The following is a 17,450-nucleotide window of genomic DNA, read 5'->3' as shown; positions in this document are numbered from 1 at the left end:
GGCAGGAGAATTGCTTGAACCCGGGAGGTGGAGGTTGCAGTGAGCTGAGATCCCACCACTGCACTTCCAGCCTGGGCAACAGAGCGAGACTCTGTCTCAAAAAAGCAAAAACAAAAACTTTAGTATTTAGTACTTTATAGCACCAGTTCTCAAACTTCTTTAGTCTCAGGACCAGTTTTTATTCTTAAAAATTCATGAGGACCAATTAGCTGGGCATGGTGGTGCATGCCTGTAGGGCCAGCTACTCAGGAGGCTGAGGCAGGAGAATTGCTTAAACTCGGGAGGTGGAGGTCGCAGCGTGCCGAGATCATATCACCGCACTTCAGCCTGGCAACAGAGTGAGACTTAATCTAAAAAAAAAAAAAATTCATGAGGACTTCAAAAGCTTTTACTTATATGGCTTTATCGGTATTTACCGTGCTAGAAATTAGAAAAAATAATTTGAAATATTAATTCATCTCAAGTAACAGTAACAACCCATATATTATAAATCAAATTTGTATGAAAAATAGCCAGGGATGTGTAACTTATTCCCTCATGGAAATGGTAGGATCATATAGCTTTGTTTGGTCATGGTTTTTAAGTTTTAAAAAGTTGGTGCTGATTTCCCAGTTTGCAAAATTATTTAAGAAATTGAATCAATTCTGATTTTAGCTGCATTTTTATTATAGGATACCCCTTTTTTTTTTTTTTTTTTTTTTTTTTTTTTTTTTTTTTTTTTTTTGCCTTTTAGCACAAAACAGAAGGACAGCAAAGTATATACAGGAAATTGGAAATAATCCACCACTATGAGTTTGGGAGCTTGTTTGTTTTCTATGTTTTCCTTTTTGGGGGTTGACTCTTGATTCATGGTCCCTGAATTTGATGTTGCATATACATATGTTAGTCATAGTTTCTACAGATAAAACAGTTCCCAAGTCTTATAATTAAATATTTTAACGTTTCACAATATTTTCCAAAGAGTACCATGACATTCAGGAACATTCCCACAATCAACTAGGGATTTTCACAGTCAACCAGGCTTGTCTTGTCTGCCCAGAGATTTAGAAAGAGAACACCTCTTGTTTCTCAGAACAGAGACAGCTCAGAATCCAATTTAAGATGATGTAGTGTGGTCTTTAGCACTGAAGTAAATTATACAGGACTTGTACAAACTCCATATGAGAGCCACAAATGACTTCCAAATTGAGAAACCTTAAAGACAAAATCCAAAGTTCAGTTTTACCCAGCACAGAAAAGTGATCTCTGAGCGTTACCTTGATTACCTGCTTTAGCAACTGCACGTGCTGGGTGAGTATAAACTGAGGCCTACAGTGACCGCTCCCTGTGTCCTGCACATTGATTCCAGTGAGACATGACAGAGAAGTTTCCAATTTTAAGCAGTGTCAGACAAGTCACTTTTGATACCCACTTCACTTTCATTGAAGCATCAATGAAAAGGTAAGTGGTTTACTTTGAAGTCTGAACGAGATGCAAGTTTACCTAGATTATTAAGAGGGTGGGAAGTGTGTTAGTAGATCTCTAATAGGGGTAAGTTAAGATACCCAGTTCCAAGGAATGAAAGCATAAAAGATATTTGTTGGGCCACATAACTGGAACAGAGAGGACTGGAGCTGGCCTCGGGCTCGCCTGTATTCAGGGCTCTCTCCTTCCTTCCTTTTGTCCATCTCTCTCTCTTGTTGTCTCCATTCTCTCAGACTGTGCCGTGTGCAGCAGAGATGACCATCAGCAAGACTGAGGTCAGGCTTACAATTTAGCATCTGAGATGAAAGAGCAATTCCTCCACCTCTAATTTGGAAAATTCCAGGGAAAGACTGAATAGGTCAGGCTCCATGTCAGAAGGGACAGAACGTTCTAATGGACAGCCTCGGGGGAAAAACAATTTCCTAAAAAATGGTGAGGTAAGGAGGCAGGGGAATGTTGACACCAGCAGGGATCAGAATGTTAGATAGACGTACTCTCCCACGAAGGAAATGACTTTTAACATCATTCTTCTCCAGTTCATATTTTTCCTTTGACCTATGTCAGTTTGCTGATGCCAAAAGTTTGGTGACACAATCTTGTAAACATCAAGCTACTTTACCTCTCTGTGCTTCAGTTTCCTTATACTGATTTCTTTTCTTTTTTTGAGATGGAGTTTTGCTTTTGTTGCCCAGTCTGGAGTGAAATGGTGAGATCCCGGCTTGCCACAAAGCCCACCTTCCAGGTTCAAGTGATTCTCCTGCCTCAGCCTCCTGAGTAGCTGGGAGTATAGGCATGTGCCACCACACCCAGCTAATTTTGTATTTTTAGTAGAGACCGGATCTCTTCATGTTGGTCAGGCTGGTCTCAAACCCCCAACCTCAGGTGATCTGCCCCCATCAGCCTCCCAAAGTGCTGGGATTACAGGCGTGAGCCACTGTGCCCGGCTATCTTGTACTAATTTCACGCTCATATAGCTTAATAATACCAGTACTCCCTTTAGCACCTACGGTAAAATTGGAAAGATACAGAGAAAGCTATCATGGCTCCTGTGCAAGGGTGACATGCAAGTCAGCGAAGCATTCCATATATTTCTTAATATATTTAGTAGCAGAGTACGATGACTCTAGTTAATAACAATGTATTGTATATTTCAAAATAGCTAGAAGAGAGGATTTGAAATGCTCCCAACACATGAAATAGTAAATACTCAAGGTGATGGACACTCCAAATACTCTGACTTGATCATTACACATTCTATGCATATAGCCAAAATATCATATGTACCCAACAAATTTGTACAACTAAAAATTGATACTATATTTTATGAAGTAGTTGTGAGGGCTAAATGGGAAAATGCCAGATACATAATAAATGGGCAATAAAAGTCCACAGAAGAACAGCTCTTTGGGAGGCCAAGGCAGGTGGATCACCTTAAATCAGGAGTTCGAGACCAGCCTGGACAACGTGGTGTAACCCTGTCTTTATTAAACATACAAAAATTAGCTGGGCATGGTAGCACACGCCTGTAGTCCCAGCTACTTAAATAATCATTTGAACCCAGGAGGTGAAGGTTGCAGTGAGCCAAGATTGTACCACTGCACTCCAGCCTGAGTGACAGAGAGAGACTTTGTCTCAAAAAAAAAAAAAAGTCCACAGTAGAAGAACTGGGCACTGGGCAAATGGGTGAAACTAGGGCCTGGAATATGCATTGAGATAGGGTAGATACCAGAAGGACAGAACTGTAGGTGTAGACATTCATCATTAGGTAGAACAAGGTATCTGTTGGCTATGAATTGGAAACCATAGACAATAGTCCAGGCAAACTTGTCAGCCCTGAGGGTCTGGCATCGTTACCCCAAACCAGAGGCAGCACAATACTCCTCCCTCCTGGGTTCCCAAACATGTGAGAAATACAAAGGTGTCGTGAGTTATGGTTGATACTGTGACGGGATGTTGCTGGCATCTTGCGTCTGGGAATTCTGTGCATGGGACAGTCTGACCCAAATAATTATCCTGCCTAAAATGCCTAAAGCACCACTATTGATGAAAAAAAAAAAAAGAAAAAACCAGAATGATCTCAATAGGCAGGTCCCAGAGTGTCAGGGAATGCAAGAGCAGAGATACTGAGAAATCCAATCATTAGTGGTTGAGGTCAGTTACCAAGTAATAGGGCCTCCAGCCACCTGGCTTTAGGCAGGATTCCTGTCTCTAGGGAGGAGGCACAGAGTGGAAAGAGTGACGTAGAACTCGGATTTTGCAGGAGTGGAGACAAAGACTCCAGATGCTGAACATGTAGGGGTCTTCATGCAGTCCCGTGGTCAACAGGCATGCCTTCAAGTTCTACCCCAGCTCTGCTACTTACTTCTTTGTGTGGCATTATTTGTCTGAGCCTTGATCTCCTCCTCCATAAAAGAGGCATAATAAGAATAGTACCTATTTGATAGGGATGCTGTCTGGATTAAGGGTGATAATACAGACAGGTATTTAATCATGGCACCTGATTCACTGTAAGTGTGCAGTCAAGGGAAGCTACTATAATTATTGTTATGAATAGCAATGACAGAGATCCAGTTAGGAGAATTTGGCCAGGCAAGGTGGCTTATGCCTGTAGTCTCAGCACTTTGGGAGGCCGAGACAGTGGATCACTGGACCCCAGGAGTTTGAGGTCAGCCTGCACAACACAGTGAGATCCTGTCTCTATGAAAAAATTTCAAAATTAGCTGAGTGTGGTGACGTGTAACTGTGGTCTCAGCTACTTGGGAGGCTAAGGAGGGAGGATGGGTTGAGCCCAGGAGGAAGAGGCTTCAGTGAGCTGAGATTGCACCACTGCACTCCAGTCTGGGTGACGGAGCAAGACTCTGTGTCCAAAAAAAAAAAAAAAAATCCAAAATACGATTAGGAGAATTTGGGTAGTAAGTTGGGACCTTGGCTTTAAGAAAGCAAAAATACCCTTATTAGTCTGGGACATCATGTCACAGCTCAATCAGTGTGGAACCAGAGCTTTTCAGCGCCCTCCCGTGTCTGAGCAGGGTTGGTGCTTGGGACCAGGACAGCTGTGATGCTGCCGCTGGAAACCCAGCAGGTCTTTCCATTAGGAGAGGGAAAGTGGAAGATCCCAACTTGGCCATGAAGGAACTGGCAGCCTCGCTGGGGAGCCAGGATGAACACTCATCAACAGTGAAAAGCAATAGCCCGATGTGGTGGTGGGTGCCTGGAGTCCCAGCTGCTTGGGAGGCTGAATGGGGAGAATGACTTGACCCCAGGAGTTTGAGCCCTCCCTGGGTCACACAGGGAAACCCTATCTCCAAAAAAAGCAAAACAAAAACCAAACCAAACAAAAGCAATATCATGTGCAATAGGATTACAATTATGCAAATAAAAACAGTATCTTTTTGTTGTATGTGCCGGAGAAAACAAAAGTCTGAAAGGACGTGACTGACATGTTAACAGTGGAAACCTATGGGAGATAAGAATAGGACTTTTTTAAAAATCTGCTGAGCGCAGTGGCTTACGCCTGTAATCCCAGCACTTTGGGAGGCAGATCACCTGAGGTTGCGAGTTCGAGACCAGCCTTACCAACATGGAGAAACCCCGTCTCTACCGAAAATACAAAATTAGCTGGGTGTGGTGGCACATGCCTGTAATCCCAGCTACTTGGGAGGCTGAGGCAAGAGAATTGCTTGAATCTGGGAGGCGGAGGTTGCAGTGAGCCGAGATCCTGCCGCTGCACTCCAACCTGGGCAACAAGAGCAAAACTCCATCTCAAAAAAAAAAATACTAAGCAGGGTATTAAACTTCAGACAGAAGAGGAGTTCGTTCATGAACTGAAAGACAAATGAGAAATCTCAGCATTGCCAAAGGGCTGTTAGGGGCCACCCAATGCAACTAAGGCTGTCCAAGCCTTTTGCCTTCTGGCCTGCTCATCTCTGCCTCCTAAGCCTCATTCCTGAGAGTCTGGACCTTCCCGACAGGTAGTGATCCCTGGTTATGTTGTCCAGGATATTACCACTCCCTGAAACACCCTCTTCCAGTCCTTCATGCCTTGATAAATATCTATTTGTCTTTCAAAAGGCTCATTGGGCACCATTTAGGTGGATTTCCTCTGATTCTCCTCCCTCCAGCTTACTAGCCTTCTCATTTATATTACTTCTATTCTATACATCAAATTAAATTGGCTTTTTTTATTTTTATTTTTATTTTTAAGATGGAGTCTCACTTTGTAGCCCAAGCTGGAGTACAGTAGTGCGATCTTGGCTCATTGCAACCTTTGCCTCTGGGGCTAAAGCAATTCTCCTGCCTCAGCCTCACAAGTAGCTGGGACTAGAGGAGCATGCCACCATATCCAGTTAATTTTTTTTGTTTAATATTTTTAGTAGAGACAGCGTTTTCACCACATTGGCCAGGCTGGTCTTGAACTCCTGACCTCAGGTGATCCACCCACCTCGGCCTCCTAAAGTGCTGAGATTACAGGCGTGAGCCACCGCGCCCAGCAAAAATTGGCCTTATTTAGTAGCTTTGTTCATCTTTCCTACAAGACTGAACTTCTATAATAGCTTTCATTCTCTCTTGTGTTGCCAAGGCCTAGCAGACTACCTAGAACAAAACAGATAAGCTGAACTGACTTGGGCTGTACCACGAAAGGTTCTAAAAGAAGAACAGCACTGAGAGTATCTCTAGAAGAAAGAATTGTGTATTTTTAGGGGCTCAGAACACTCAGAATTAGTGAGAAATTATTGCTAGGGTTAAGGTAGCATTTTGATATTTCTGGCATAGAGGATGTTGGCTATCCACTGTCTATTCCAGTAAATTTCCTCACTGTAATATCTATCTCAGTCTGTCTGTCTTCTCTCTCTTGCACACACGAGAATTGTTACCTGCCGGGTAATTAGGATCTACTGTGAATCGCCTGCCTGGGGCCCAATCTGTAACATTACAAGAAGAAAAACATCTGTACTTCCTCATGAGGTTCTTTTCAATGTCCATTTTAGTTCAAATGTGCTTATAACATAAAGTGGGGTCGGGTAGGGGGAGGTTCAGAGACACATCATAGAATATTCATCACATTGCTGGCATTCTGAGAAGAATCAGGCTGGTTAAGTGACTCCCAGGCTGCTCTTACCTATCCGGAGCCGAGAGCATCTAGATTTTGATTGGACCACTGCCAGAACTCATTAGCATAGTGTACCCTGACCTGGAATAGGGAACAGCGTCTGCTCCGAAAATGACCAGAACCTGCTGGGACTTGAACCAGCAATACGATTTTCACGACACAGTGCTGGCTGCTTCTCCATAAGAAGTCCGAAGGTAAGGAAGCCAGAAATCCCATGGAGAGGCAAATGTAAGGAGGCGGTAATGACCACTCCATTCCTACAGGGTTTCATTTGTTCTAGTTCATTTTTCTGTAGAAATGATGAGAATTGAATATACTTTGCGCAAGTTGCTTTAAAAAAAGTAGTCTTGACAAGTTTAGTCTTTCAATCCTAGAAGAGGAAAACAGAGTTTACTTGTTTAAGATTGTAATATGGTCTTTTCTTCTTTTTTATTTTTTGTTCTTAACTTTTAGCGAAATATTAAATTAATGCTCGTTCACTTAGCCAAAGTTAATATCGGGAGAAAAATCTTAAAAACCACATCGTTGTTGTGTAATAAGATTTCCTTTATTATCCTTCTCTTAATCTGAAAACAAAAGAATCGTGTCGTATTGCCCAGGCTTTATAACAATGATTTTGATTTTTGAAAATACGAACCTTATTTTCCAAGGTTTTTAAAAAGTAGACCTATTCCAGCTAGTTCTAACAAAATTCGCACCATCAGAGACAACATCGTTCCTGTTGAGAGGTAAGTAGTTGGAACTGCTGCTTGACAACTGCGTCTTCCGTACCTATTATTTAAGTCCTTTGAATTAGAGTTAATCTGCAGCATCATTTCTTGAGTAACACAGTGTTTGTTTCCTAAACATAGAACTTTACTTAAAATCCATGAGGATTTCATCTTGAAAATCAACATTCAGTTGGGGAACAGAAACTTCGTGCTCTGCAACCACTAGGCTGTAACTCAGCATGGGTATGTGGAACAGACAGGAAGAGTCTCAGATTAGCTTGTTATTTAATGGTCAAGAACTCCATTTCTAAAGATTATACTTTCAGGGATCATTTCTATAGTTTGTTAGTAGAGAAATTTCTCTGGACATGTAGGGCACACAAGAAAAAGAAAAACAAAAAACTTCATTTATATGTTCAGGTCAACAGTCTTCTATATACGTACACTTTCCCTTAGTAGGGTTCAGTGATTGACAAGTATTAGGATTATTTAACATTAAATAACTAAAGAACAGGCTAGGCACGGTGGCTCATACCTGTCATCCCAGCATTTTGGGAGGCAGAGGTGGGTGGATCACCTGAGGATAGGAGTTCAAGACCAGCCTGGCTGACGTGGTGAAACCCCGTATCTACTAAAAATACAGAAATTAGCTGGGCGTGGTTTTGTGAGCTTGTAATCCCAGCTACTCGGGAGTGTGAGGCAAGAAAATCACTGGAACCCGGGAGGTGGAGGCTGCAGTGAGCCGAGATTGTGTCACTACACTCCAGCCTGGGTGACAAGAGTGAGACTGCGTCTCAAAACAAAGCAAACCAAAAACTAAAGAACAGAGAACAGAGTTAATGGGTCTTGCCAAAGCTTAGACTATTAATCTACCTTGTAGTTTGAGTTCACTTTTAAATAGCTCTACATAACATCATTATGTCTCTTGTTATAAGAGTACCAGTAAATGGAAATGTTACACATGTGAACATGTTTCACTTCATATCCTACTAACAAGTACCTTTCATCTGCAAAATTATTCATTTTTTTCCTCAGGGTAGAAGATTTCAAATTTTGTTTCTTTTTTTCTTTGTAAATCTCCTTTAACCAATTATAGTTAGAAATTAGAGCAATATTTCTTATGAAGAAAGCAATGCGATTTGAACAAACTTTTATTTACTCATTCATTTATTTTTTTTGAGACAGAGTCTCACTGTCACCCAGGCTGGCATGGAGTGACACAATCTTGGCTCACTGCGGCCTCGACCACCTGGGCTGAGTATGCCCTGCTAGCATTGTGTACTTCTTGTACAGGGTTTCTCTTGAACTCCAAGACTTAAGTAATCCACCTGTCTTGGCCTCCCAAAGTGTTGGGATTACAGGCTGCTAGCACCTCATGGGTAGAGACCGGAGATGCTGCCAAGCAGTGTACAACATGCAAAATAACTCCCCACAACAAAGAATTATTTTGTCCAAAATGTCAATAGTTCCAAGGTTAAGAAACCCTGTTTCAGAGGAATCAGTTATAAGCATATTGGTTGATAATATTTGAAGATATATAGTGCACAGAGGTTTGATTGCAGAGACCAAAACTAATCCTTACCATGATTTGATTTTAAAATATATATTTTTCTAGATAAATCCAATGTGATGTTCCCCTCTTGCAACTTCGGCCATACATTAGCTAATTTATGAAGGAATTTCTGTAGAAACAACTCCAAGCCCGTTTCCTCCTGCCCTAGCAGGAAAAGGTCCTGGCCATTGGTTACAGATGACAACTGTCTCTGCTAAGGCCTTTACAACCTAGATCTTGCAATGAGAAGGCAAGCCCAAACCCAAGGGTGAAAGCAATGATCACATGCTTCTAACTCCCGACCGTCAAGTTTTAAGTAAAATCACTAATGGCTCCTACGTTTTTTTGTTTTTTTTTTTAGTAGTATGTTGGTACTTGAAAAATGTCAGTGAAACAGGTTTTTCTGGCAGCACTGATTTTTTTTTTTCCCCTCTCTTTAATGGTCAATACTAATATGACTTACTTTTTAGCCTTAGGAAACAATCTCCTGGTCTAAGGTGCTTGAGTGGGCCGATCCAGCTATTATCAAGAACCTTTGAGAACAAAATTCTCAAGCACTTCTGAGTCAAATAGGTGAAACCTCGACTGGCCTGACTATCATGGAACCTGACGACTTTGATTCTGAAGACAAAGAAATATTAAGCTGGGATATTAATGATGTGAAACTTCCACAGGTATGTACTTGCTAAAAAAATCTGCCTTCGGCTGGGCGTGGTGGCTCACGCCTGTAATCCCAGCACTATGGGAGACCAAGGCAGGCAGATCACAAGGTCAGGAGTTCGGGACCATCCTGGCCAACAGGGTGAAACCCCATCTCTATTAAAAATATAAAAATTGCCGGGCGCGGTGGCTCAAGCCTGTAATCCCAGCACTTTGGGAGGCCGAGGCGGGTGGCTCACGAGGTCAAGAGATCGAGACCATCCTGGTCAACATGGTGAAACCCCGTCTCTACTAAAAATACAAAAAATCAGCTGGGCATGGTGGCGCGTACCTGTAATCCCAGCTACTCAGGAGGCTGAGGCAGGAGAATTGCCTGAACCCAGGAGGCGGAGGTTGCGGTGAGCCGAGATCACGCCATTGCACTCCAGCCTGGGTAACAAGAGCGAAACTCCGTCTCAAAAAAAATATATATATATAAAAATTAGCTGGGCATGGTGGCGCATGCCTGTAATCCCAGCTACTCGGGAGGCTGAGGCATGAGAATCGCTTGAACCCAGGAGGCGGAGGTTGCAGTGAGCCTAGATCGTGCCACTGTACTCCAGCCTGGTGACAGAGCGAGACTCCATCTCAAAAGAAAAAGAAAATCTGCTTTCAACATTAGGCTATGAAGTCTTGACTATTAATGTACAGAGACCTGGAAGGAAATTGGTGAGGGTTCCAGCTGGGTAAATTCCTGTCCCCCAGAGCTTCAGCTAGACAGCTGCCTGAGGGATTTTAAGAGGAGATGGCAAGACCTACAATTTGAGTGGGTCTTTACTTACCAGACTCCCACACTTTTAAACTGATGCAAAGACATTGTTACTTCCCCTCTCTTTCAAAGTTGGCTTGACTCAGGTTGTACTCCTTCTGGCTACATGGTATGATTAAAATCCACGATGATTTATTTGGCCATAAATTGACTTTGTTATGCCCAAGTCCTCATACAACCTTATTTGCTGTAATGATGGTTTTAACTCAGATTCATGTCTAACTGGAATGTGCTAAAATCCAAATGATATTGTACTCTTGTGGAATACAGCATGATCTTCTTCCTTTTTTCCTCTTCTTTCTTGCCTTCCTTTCATTCGCCTCCCTCCCTCCCTCCCTTCTCTCTTTCTCTTTCTTTCTTTCTTTCTTTCTCCTTTTCTTTTTCTTTTTCCTTCCTTTCTTTTCTTTCTTTCTCTCTTTCTTTCTTCTCTTATTTATTTATTTATTTTTTTGGAGACAGGGCTGGCTCTGTCGCCTGGGTTGGAGTGCATTAGCGCAATCTCAACTCACTATAGCCTCAGCCTCCCGAGTTCAAGTGATTCTCCCACCTCAACCACCCAAGTAGCTAGGACCATAGGCGCATGCCAACACACCTGGCTCATTTTGTATTTTTTTAGAGATGGAGTTTTGCATGTTGCCCAGGCTGGTCTTGAACTCCTGGCTCGAGCGATCCCCCTGCCTACCTGGGACCACAGGCATGCCCTGCTAATTTTTTTTTTTTTTTTTTTTTGTAGAGACAGGGCTTCCCTATGTTGCCCAGGCTGGTCTTGAACTCCTGGGCTCAAGCAATCCACCCGCTTCTGCCTCCCAAAGTGCCGGGATTGTAGGCATAAACAGCCTGGCCACTTCTCCTATTTTGTAAATACCATATATGCACTGAAATACAGTGACTTGATTTCACATTTTCTTTGGAAATTGGCTTTTTTTTTTTTAAGACGGGGTTTTGCCTGGTCTCTTGGGCTAGAGTGCAGTGGCACCATCGTAGTTCACTGCAGCTTGAATCTGCTGGGCTCAAGTGACCCTCCTGCCTCAGCCTCCTGAGAAGCTGAGACCACAGGCACATGCCACCGTACTTGGCTAATGGAAAAACAAATTTTTTTTTTTTTTTTTTTTGAGACGGAGTTTCACTCTTGTTACCCAGGCTGGACTGCAATGGCGCAATCTCGGCTCACCGCAACCTCCGCCTCCCGGGATCAGGCAATTCTCCTGCCTCAGCCTCCTGAGTAGCTGGGATTACAGGCATGTGCCACCATGCCCAGCTAATTTTTTGTATTTTTAGTAGAGACGGGGTTTCACTATGTTGACCAGGATGGTCTCGATCTCTTGACCTCGTGATCCACCCGCCTCGACCTCCCAAAGTGCTGGGATTACAGGCTTGAGCCACCGCGCCCGGCCAGAAAAACAAATTTTTTTGAGTGGAGAGTCTCACAATGTTGCCCAAGTTGGTCTCAAACTACTGGCCTCAAGCAACCCTCTGCCTCAGCTTCTCAAGTAGCTGGAATTATAGGCACATATTAGTTGTTTAACACTCATTCGTTGTTTAACACATGTATCATTGCTTACTTCCCTGTTTTCCTTTCTTAACATTTAAGATGTTTTCCCTGGAAGTTGTTTGGAAAGGTGCCTAGAGGGCTAGGACTGGACATCATCAGTACCAAGTCATGAAAAAAATCAGTTCGGTCTACCTGATTCTGAGTAATAAGGAATTTGAGTTATCAGAAGCAGGGAAGAGGGAATAGAGATTTCCTTATCTTTGTAACTGTTCCAGAATTTCTCTCTAATGAACACTTCCTTTTGTTTCTCTTTATGCTTTTCCTTAAATTTCAACCCCATCCCCTCCACCCCTCCCGCTGCTCGCTACCACTCCTCTATATCCTTTCCTGATAGGCCTTGGGACAGAGCTGGAGAACAAAAAGTATGCCCCACTTTCCATCCATTTATGAATGGTTCTATAAACCATAGTTGAATCATGCAAATATCTATTTTAGGGATTCGTGTTTGTTGTTGCTCTTAATTAGTATTAGAATTATTGTCACTATTGTGGGGAAACCTTAAAGTAAACTTTAATTACTCTTGGCTCCCAGGACCTATATTTTCACTTATTTCTAACTTCATGATTGCAGCACCCAAGTTGAAGTTGGACAGACACAAAATCAAGAGTTGAAGTAAACACATGTAGAAGACTTTACAATGTCACATTCTAGAGCAAGAGTTTTAGTGAGCTTGAGAACCTTGTAAAATGGTGGTGACACTGTGTCTTAACAGGCAGTTTTTTTCCGGGACAGGATTCTTCATCAGATCTATAAACAAGAGATGAAGAACCTCTTTCCTATAGGGAAACTTGAGGCTCACAAAAGTTCACGTTCCAACATGAATTTCCAAAAGTATTTGCAGCTATCCAGGAAATTAAACTAAGAAATTTATAGCAAAAATGCACATTTGGTTTTAGAAATGTATTTATAGTTCATTAAAAAGTACTAAGATTGCTCATGGAAGTAGCTAAATGCCTTTCAATTTGTTAAATATATTGGGGAAATGATCAAAAATGCAAATATTCCTTAATATTTTCTGGGTAGAGAGAATACCATCCTCCTCTGGGTTTGTGCTGGCTTTGTCATTGGATCACGAAACAATTGAGCTCTTGGAAAGATTTTCAAACATTAGATTTTGTATGGTGTGAGCATATCTGGAGGCAGAGGAGTGTACTATGAAAAGCACAGGACTTGAAGACAAATGCCCTAGATTTGAATTCTAGTTCCAACTCCTTTTTTTTTGTAGAACCTTGAGTTGTTTACCTTTTCTGAAACTTCCTTTCCTCCCTGAAAATGAGGGGGTTGTGCCAAATGGTCTGGTATGTACCTATTAGTTCTAATAGTCTAGAATTCTAGAAATGTTACCCTGTGCCTAGCACAGTGCCTGACGTGTATGAAACAACAAATGTTGAATACGGAATTCATTAATGAATGGCTGCATTGTTTAGAATCTGTGTGAGTCTGGAGAAATTGATTTTCTTAAGTCTTAGTTACCTCCTGTAGAATGAAAGTATTAATTCTCCTCATATTCTGCCTCAATCTCTAAGATGTTTAGAGTAGTGTTCCCTAAATATATTCTGTAGAGTACAAGTTACATGGAGGTTTTCCTTTTCTTTTTTTTTTTTTTTTTGAGGCAAAGTCTCACTGTGTTGCCCAGGCTGGAATGCAGTGGCGTGATGTTGGCTCACCACAACCCCCGCTCTTGGGTTCAAGTGATTCTCCTGCCTCAGCCTCCCAAGTAGCTGACACTACAGACAGGCACTACCCAGCCCAGCTAATTTTTGTATTTTTAGTAGAGACGGGGCTTTACTATGTTGGCCAAGCTGGTCTCGAACTCCTGACCTCGTGATCCGCCTGCCTTGGCCTCCCAAAGTGCTGGGATTACAGGCGTGAGCCACTGTGCCTGGCAGTTACATGGAATTTTAATAGGTAATATGAAGAAAGAAAAAGAACAATACGAGGTTCAATAAGGTTAAACAGATTTCTTGACTGCAGGCTTGGAGCCTTTTTCACCCTCCTGTGCACTGGTGATTCTCCCAAGGAGGCTGTTGTTAGGCAGTATTACCCTAACCTATTTTTGACCATGAAACTTTTTCCTGAAGCTCTTCAGGTGGTTGATGTTCCCCAGACTACCTTTTTGGCATATAAAAAATGTGATTCGGAGGATCACATGCAATGGCTTTTTATGATTATAAATTTCTCTAATTTCACTTTCTGTCCCATCTGTCCAGATCACTTATAGTTTATATTTCTTTTTTCTTTTTTTTTTTTTTTTTTTGAGACGGAGTTTCGCTCTTGTTACCCAGGCTGGAGTGCAATGGCGCGATCTCGGCTCACCGCAACCTCCGCTTCCTGGGTTCAGGCAATTCTCCTGCCTCAGCCTCCTGAGTAGCTGGGATTACAGGCACGCGCCACCATGCCCAGCTGAATTTTTGTATTTGTAGTAGAGACGGGGTTTCACCATGTTGACCAGGATGGTCTCGATCTCTTGACCTCGTGATCCACCCTCTTCGGCCTCCCAAAGTGCTGGGATTACAGGCTTGAGCCACCGCGCCTGGCCTACAGTTTATATTTCATAATTTTTTATTCTTGCAGGAATATTACTTATGCGACATGTAGGAAAATTCCTTTTCTGTTTATCTTTTCAAGTGCTTCAAGTTTCTTTCTCTCATTCTTTCTTTCTTTTCTTTTCTTTCTTTTCTTTTTTTGGAGACAGGGTCTCACTCTCATTACCCAAGCTGTAGTGCAGTGGCGCAATCCTAGCTTACCACAGCCTTGAATTCCTGGGCTCAGGTGATTCTCCCACCCCAGCCTCCAGAACAGTGGAGACTACAAGCACGCACCACCACATCCATCTAATTTTTTGTATTTTTAGTAGAGATGGGGATTCGCCATGTTGCCCAGCCTAGTCTCGAACTCCTGAACTCAAGAGTTCTGCCCATCTCGGCCTTCCAAAATACTAGGATTACAGGTGTAAACCACTGTACCCGGCCTTCAAGTTTCAAAATGATTACCCAAATTCAAATTGCATCGCTGGTCTGAGAAACTCCATGTGTCTTTAAATAGTTCAGATACATCAAGATTTATGGGTTACCTTTGACAATAGTGAGCAGTGATGTCCTGTCTAAGATATCACACATTTTTGAGAAACTGAATTGTGGGAGACACTGTAGTAGGCTCAGGGATACTGGGGCCGTTAAGCTCTGTTAATTTCCATGGAAATGTTCATGATCTTCTGGGCTAGTGGAACAAGATCACTGCCCAAATAGAGAATCAATGCCATGTAGAAAAGTGCTAAAAGAGTTTGAAAGAGGGAGTGTGTAATTCAATATGACTCTTGCCTGGGGAGCAAAGCCAGAAGAGTTTGTGTAAGGTTAGAGGAAAAAAAATTAGATCAATCATCTATGATTTATGTCATTAACTATAGCAACAGTCTGAATTTAGGAAGCATGCTGGTCTGGAGAGCAGGAAAGAAACATAATGCAATGAGTTGCATTACTCTCTGCTTGGTATTACCCATGGCATTTCCATATAACCATCCTGGCAAGGGCTTTGACTATCAAGGTCACTGTAGGGAACCAGGGTCTGAAGGCTCAAATGTTCCCGCTTTAGAGAGTTGTGCACAAGTGTTCAGCATAAAGATTTTGGGGGCTGCTGGTGGTTTGGAAGCAGACCATCCTAAGAGGACTCGGTTGTTTTATAGGTAGTGGAAAGCCATTAGTCTTGTTGGGCTGGAAAGTGTCAAGATCAGATCCTAGGGCTTAGAAAGGCCTCAATTCTTCTAACTCCACTTGCCCTCCGTAAACCTTTCCTCTCTTGTATTTGTTTCCTGTATGTTGCTTATGTTGCATATGCCTTTTAAAAAATATATATATTTTATGATATGCACCCTTTATTTTTATTTTTTATTTTTTGAGATGGAGTTTTGCTCTTGTTGCCCAGGCTGGAGTGCAGTGGTGCAATCTTGGCTCACCGCAACCTCTACCTCCCAGGTTCAAGCGATTCTCCTGCCTCAGCCTCCCAAGAAGCTGGGATTACATGTGCCACCTCGCCCAGCTAAATTTGTATTTTTAGTAGAGATGAAGTTTCTCCATGTTGTTCAGGCTGGTCTCGAACTCCCAATCTCAGGTGATCCGCCCGCCTCAGCCTCCCAAAGTGCTGGGATTACAGGCATGAGCTGCTGCGCCTGGCGCATATGTGTTTACAAATCTCATTTCCCCTGTTTCTGAGCATTCCTCTATTTTTTTATTGCATTTCTCTTCAATATAACCTGTAGGAAGCCAGCCCAGAACTGCAGGCACTCAACTTAAACCATTTTTTTTTTTAAGGCAAGAGTCTATCTGTTGCCTGGGCTGGAGTGTGCAGTGGTGTGATCTTGGCTCACTGCAACCTCTCTGCCTCCTGGGTTCAAGTGATTCTCATGCCTCAGCCTACCACGTAGCTGGGGCTACAGGTGCACAGCACCACGCCTGGCTGTCTTATGTATATATATGTTTTTAGTAGAGATGAGGTTTTGCCATGTTGGCCAGACTGGTCTCGAGCTCCTGGCCTTAAGTGATCTGCCTGCCTCAGCTTCCCAAAGTGCTGGGATTACAGGCATGAGCCACCGTGCCTGGCCAAGTTAAACCATTTTATTTATATATATATATATATATATATATATATATATATATATATTTTTATTATAAAGATGGGCTCCCATGATCACTGGGGCCTCTGCTATTTGGGTCAGAATTCTTCTGCCACTCTGTGCTTCTGGTGTGATGCAGCTAGGAGCATTACTGTATCTGTGGTAGCAGGGACTCTTCCGGTACCCTGTAGCAGGTCCCTTGCTTAGCTGGGTGGAGTAGAAATGGAAGGGAAAAGAGAAGACAGGTAGATGAGAGACAGAGGTCGAAAGCTGGGGTAACTTGGCCTAGCTTAGTGTTTTCAGAGTAAATAAGGAACATTGTCCTGAGTCTTGATCGCTTGACTAAGAAATACCAAGATTAGTCTAATGAATAATCAGTAACTCTTTTTTTTTTTTTTTTTTTTGAGATGAGGGTCTTACTATTTTGCCTAGGCTGGTCTTGAACTCCTGAGCTCAAGCAACCTTCTGCCTTATCCTCCTGGGTAGCTGGGATTGCAGACATTCCCCACCATGCCTGCCCTAAGGAGTAATTCTTGAATAAACACAAAAGCATTTTGTTGAGTTGAAATTCTTTCCTTGGTAGCACTTGGAGTTTTATTTCCAGTTGGCCCAGAAGAGGTAAGTTCCTGAAAAGTTGTGTATAAATCAAATGGTTAAATATTTGTTCCTGTTTTCCATGATATCTGACTTTTTTTTACCTCTATATAATTTGCTTTAAAGTATGTTTGTTTGCTATTCCTGTTCTATTTGGAAACATTTATTTATAAGCAATGACTAAGCTATTTATATAATTAATGAAAACCTGGAAGATAATTACTTTATATGAGGATGGATTATATTCTGAATGAAAATCAATTTCAGAATATGATCATATGATAATGTAGATATTTTTGATACTTTATTTCAGAATTTGTATTTTAGGGCCGGGCGCGGTGGCTCAAGCCTGTAATCCCAGCACTTTGGGAGGCCGAGGCGGGTGGATCAC

The 17,450-nt window shown here is 42.3% G+C and overlaps 1 protein-coding gene, 1 non-coding gene and 1 pseudogene across 2 annotated transcripts in view; all 3 read left to right on the top strand.

The window, feature by feature from the left end:
• Positions 1 to 2,451: 2,451 nt before the first annotated feature.
• LOC116565925 lies at positions 2,452 to 2,555 on the top strand. The gene has a single exon (XR_004275664.1). It is a non-coding gene; the product is annotated as a U6 spliceosomal RNA (small nuclear RNA).
• Positions 2,556 to 7,594: 5,039 nt separating this feature from the next.
• On the top strand, positions 7,595 to 7,688 carry LOC116565912 (annotated as a pseudogene).
• Positions 7,689 to 8,596: 908 nt separating this feature from the next.
• Positions 8,597 to 17,450, top strand: part of GCM1 (glial cells missing transcription factor 1) — a 22,339-nt gene continuing 13,485 nt past the window's right edge. The window contains exon 1 of the mRNA XM_032299703.1: positions 8,597 to 9,510. Coding sequence (XP_032155594.1) covers positions 9,436 to 9,510 — 75 coding nt within the window. The 5' untranslated portion in view covers positions 8,597 to 9,435. The remainder of the gene's footprint in view (positions 9,511 to 17,450) is intronic.

This window comes from Sapajus apella, unplaced genomic scaffold (assembly GCF_009761245.1).
Source record: "Sapajus apella isolate SASKATOON/1434 unplaced genomic scaffold, GSC_monkey_1.0 scaffold41, whole genome shotgun sequence".
NCBI classification, from domain to species: Eukaryota; Metazoa; Chordata; class Mammalia; order Primates; family Cebidae; genus Sapajus; species Sapajus apella.
This window is presented reverse-complemented; position numbering and strand designations above follow the sequence as displayed.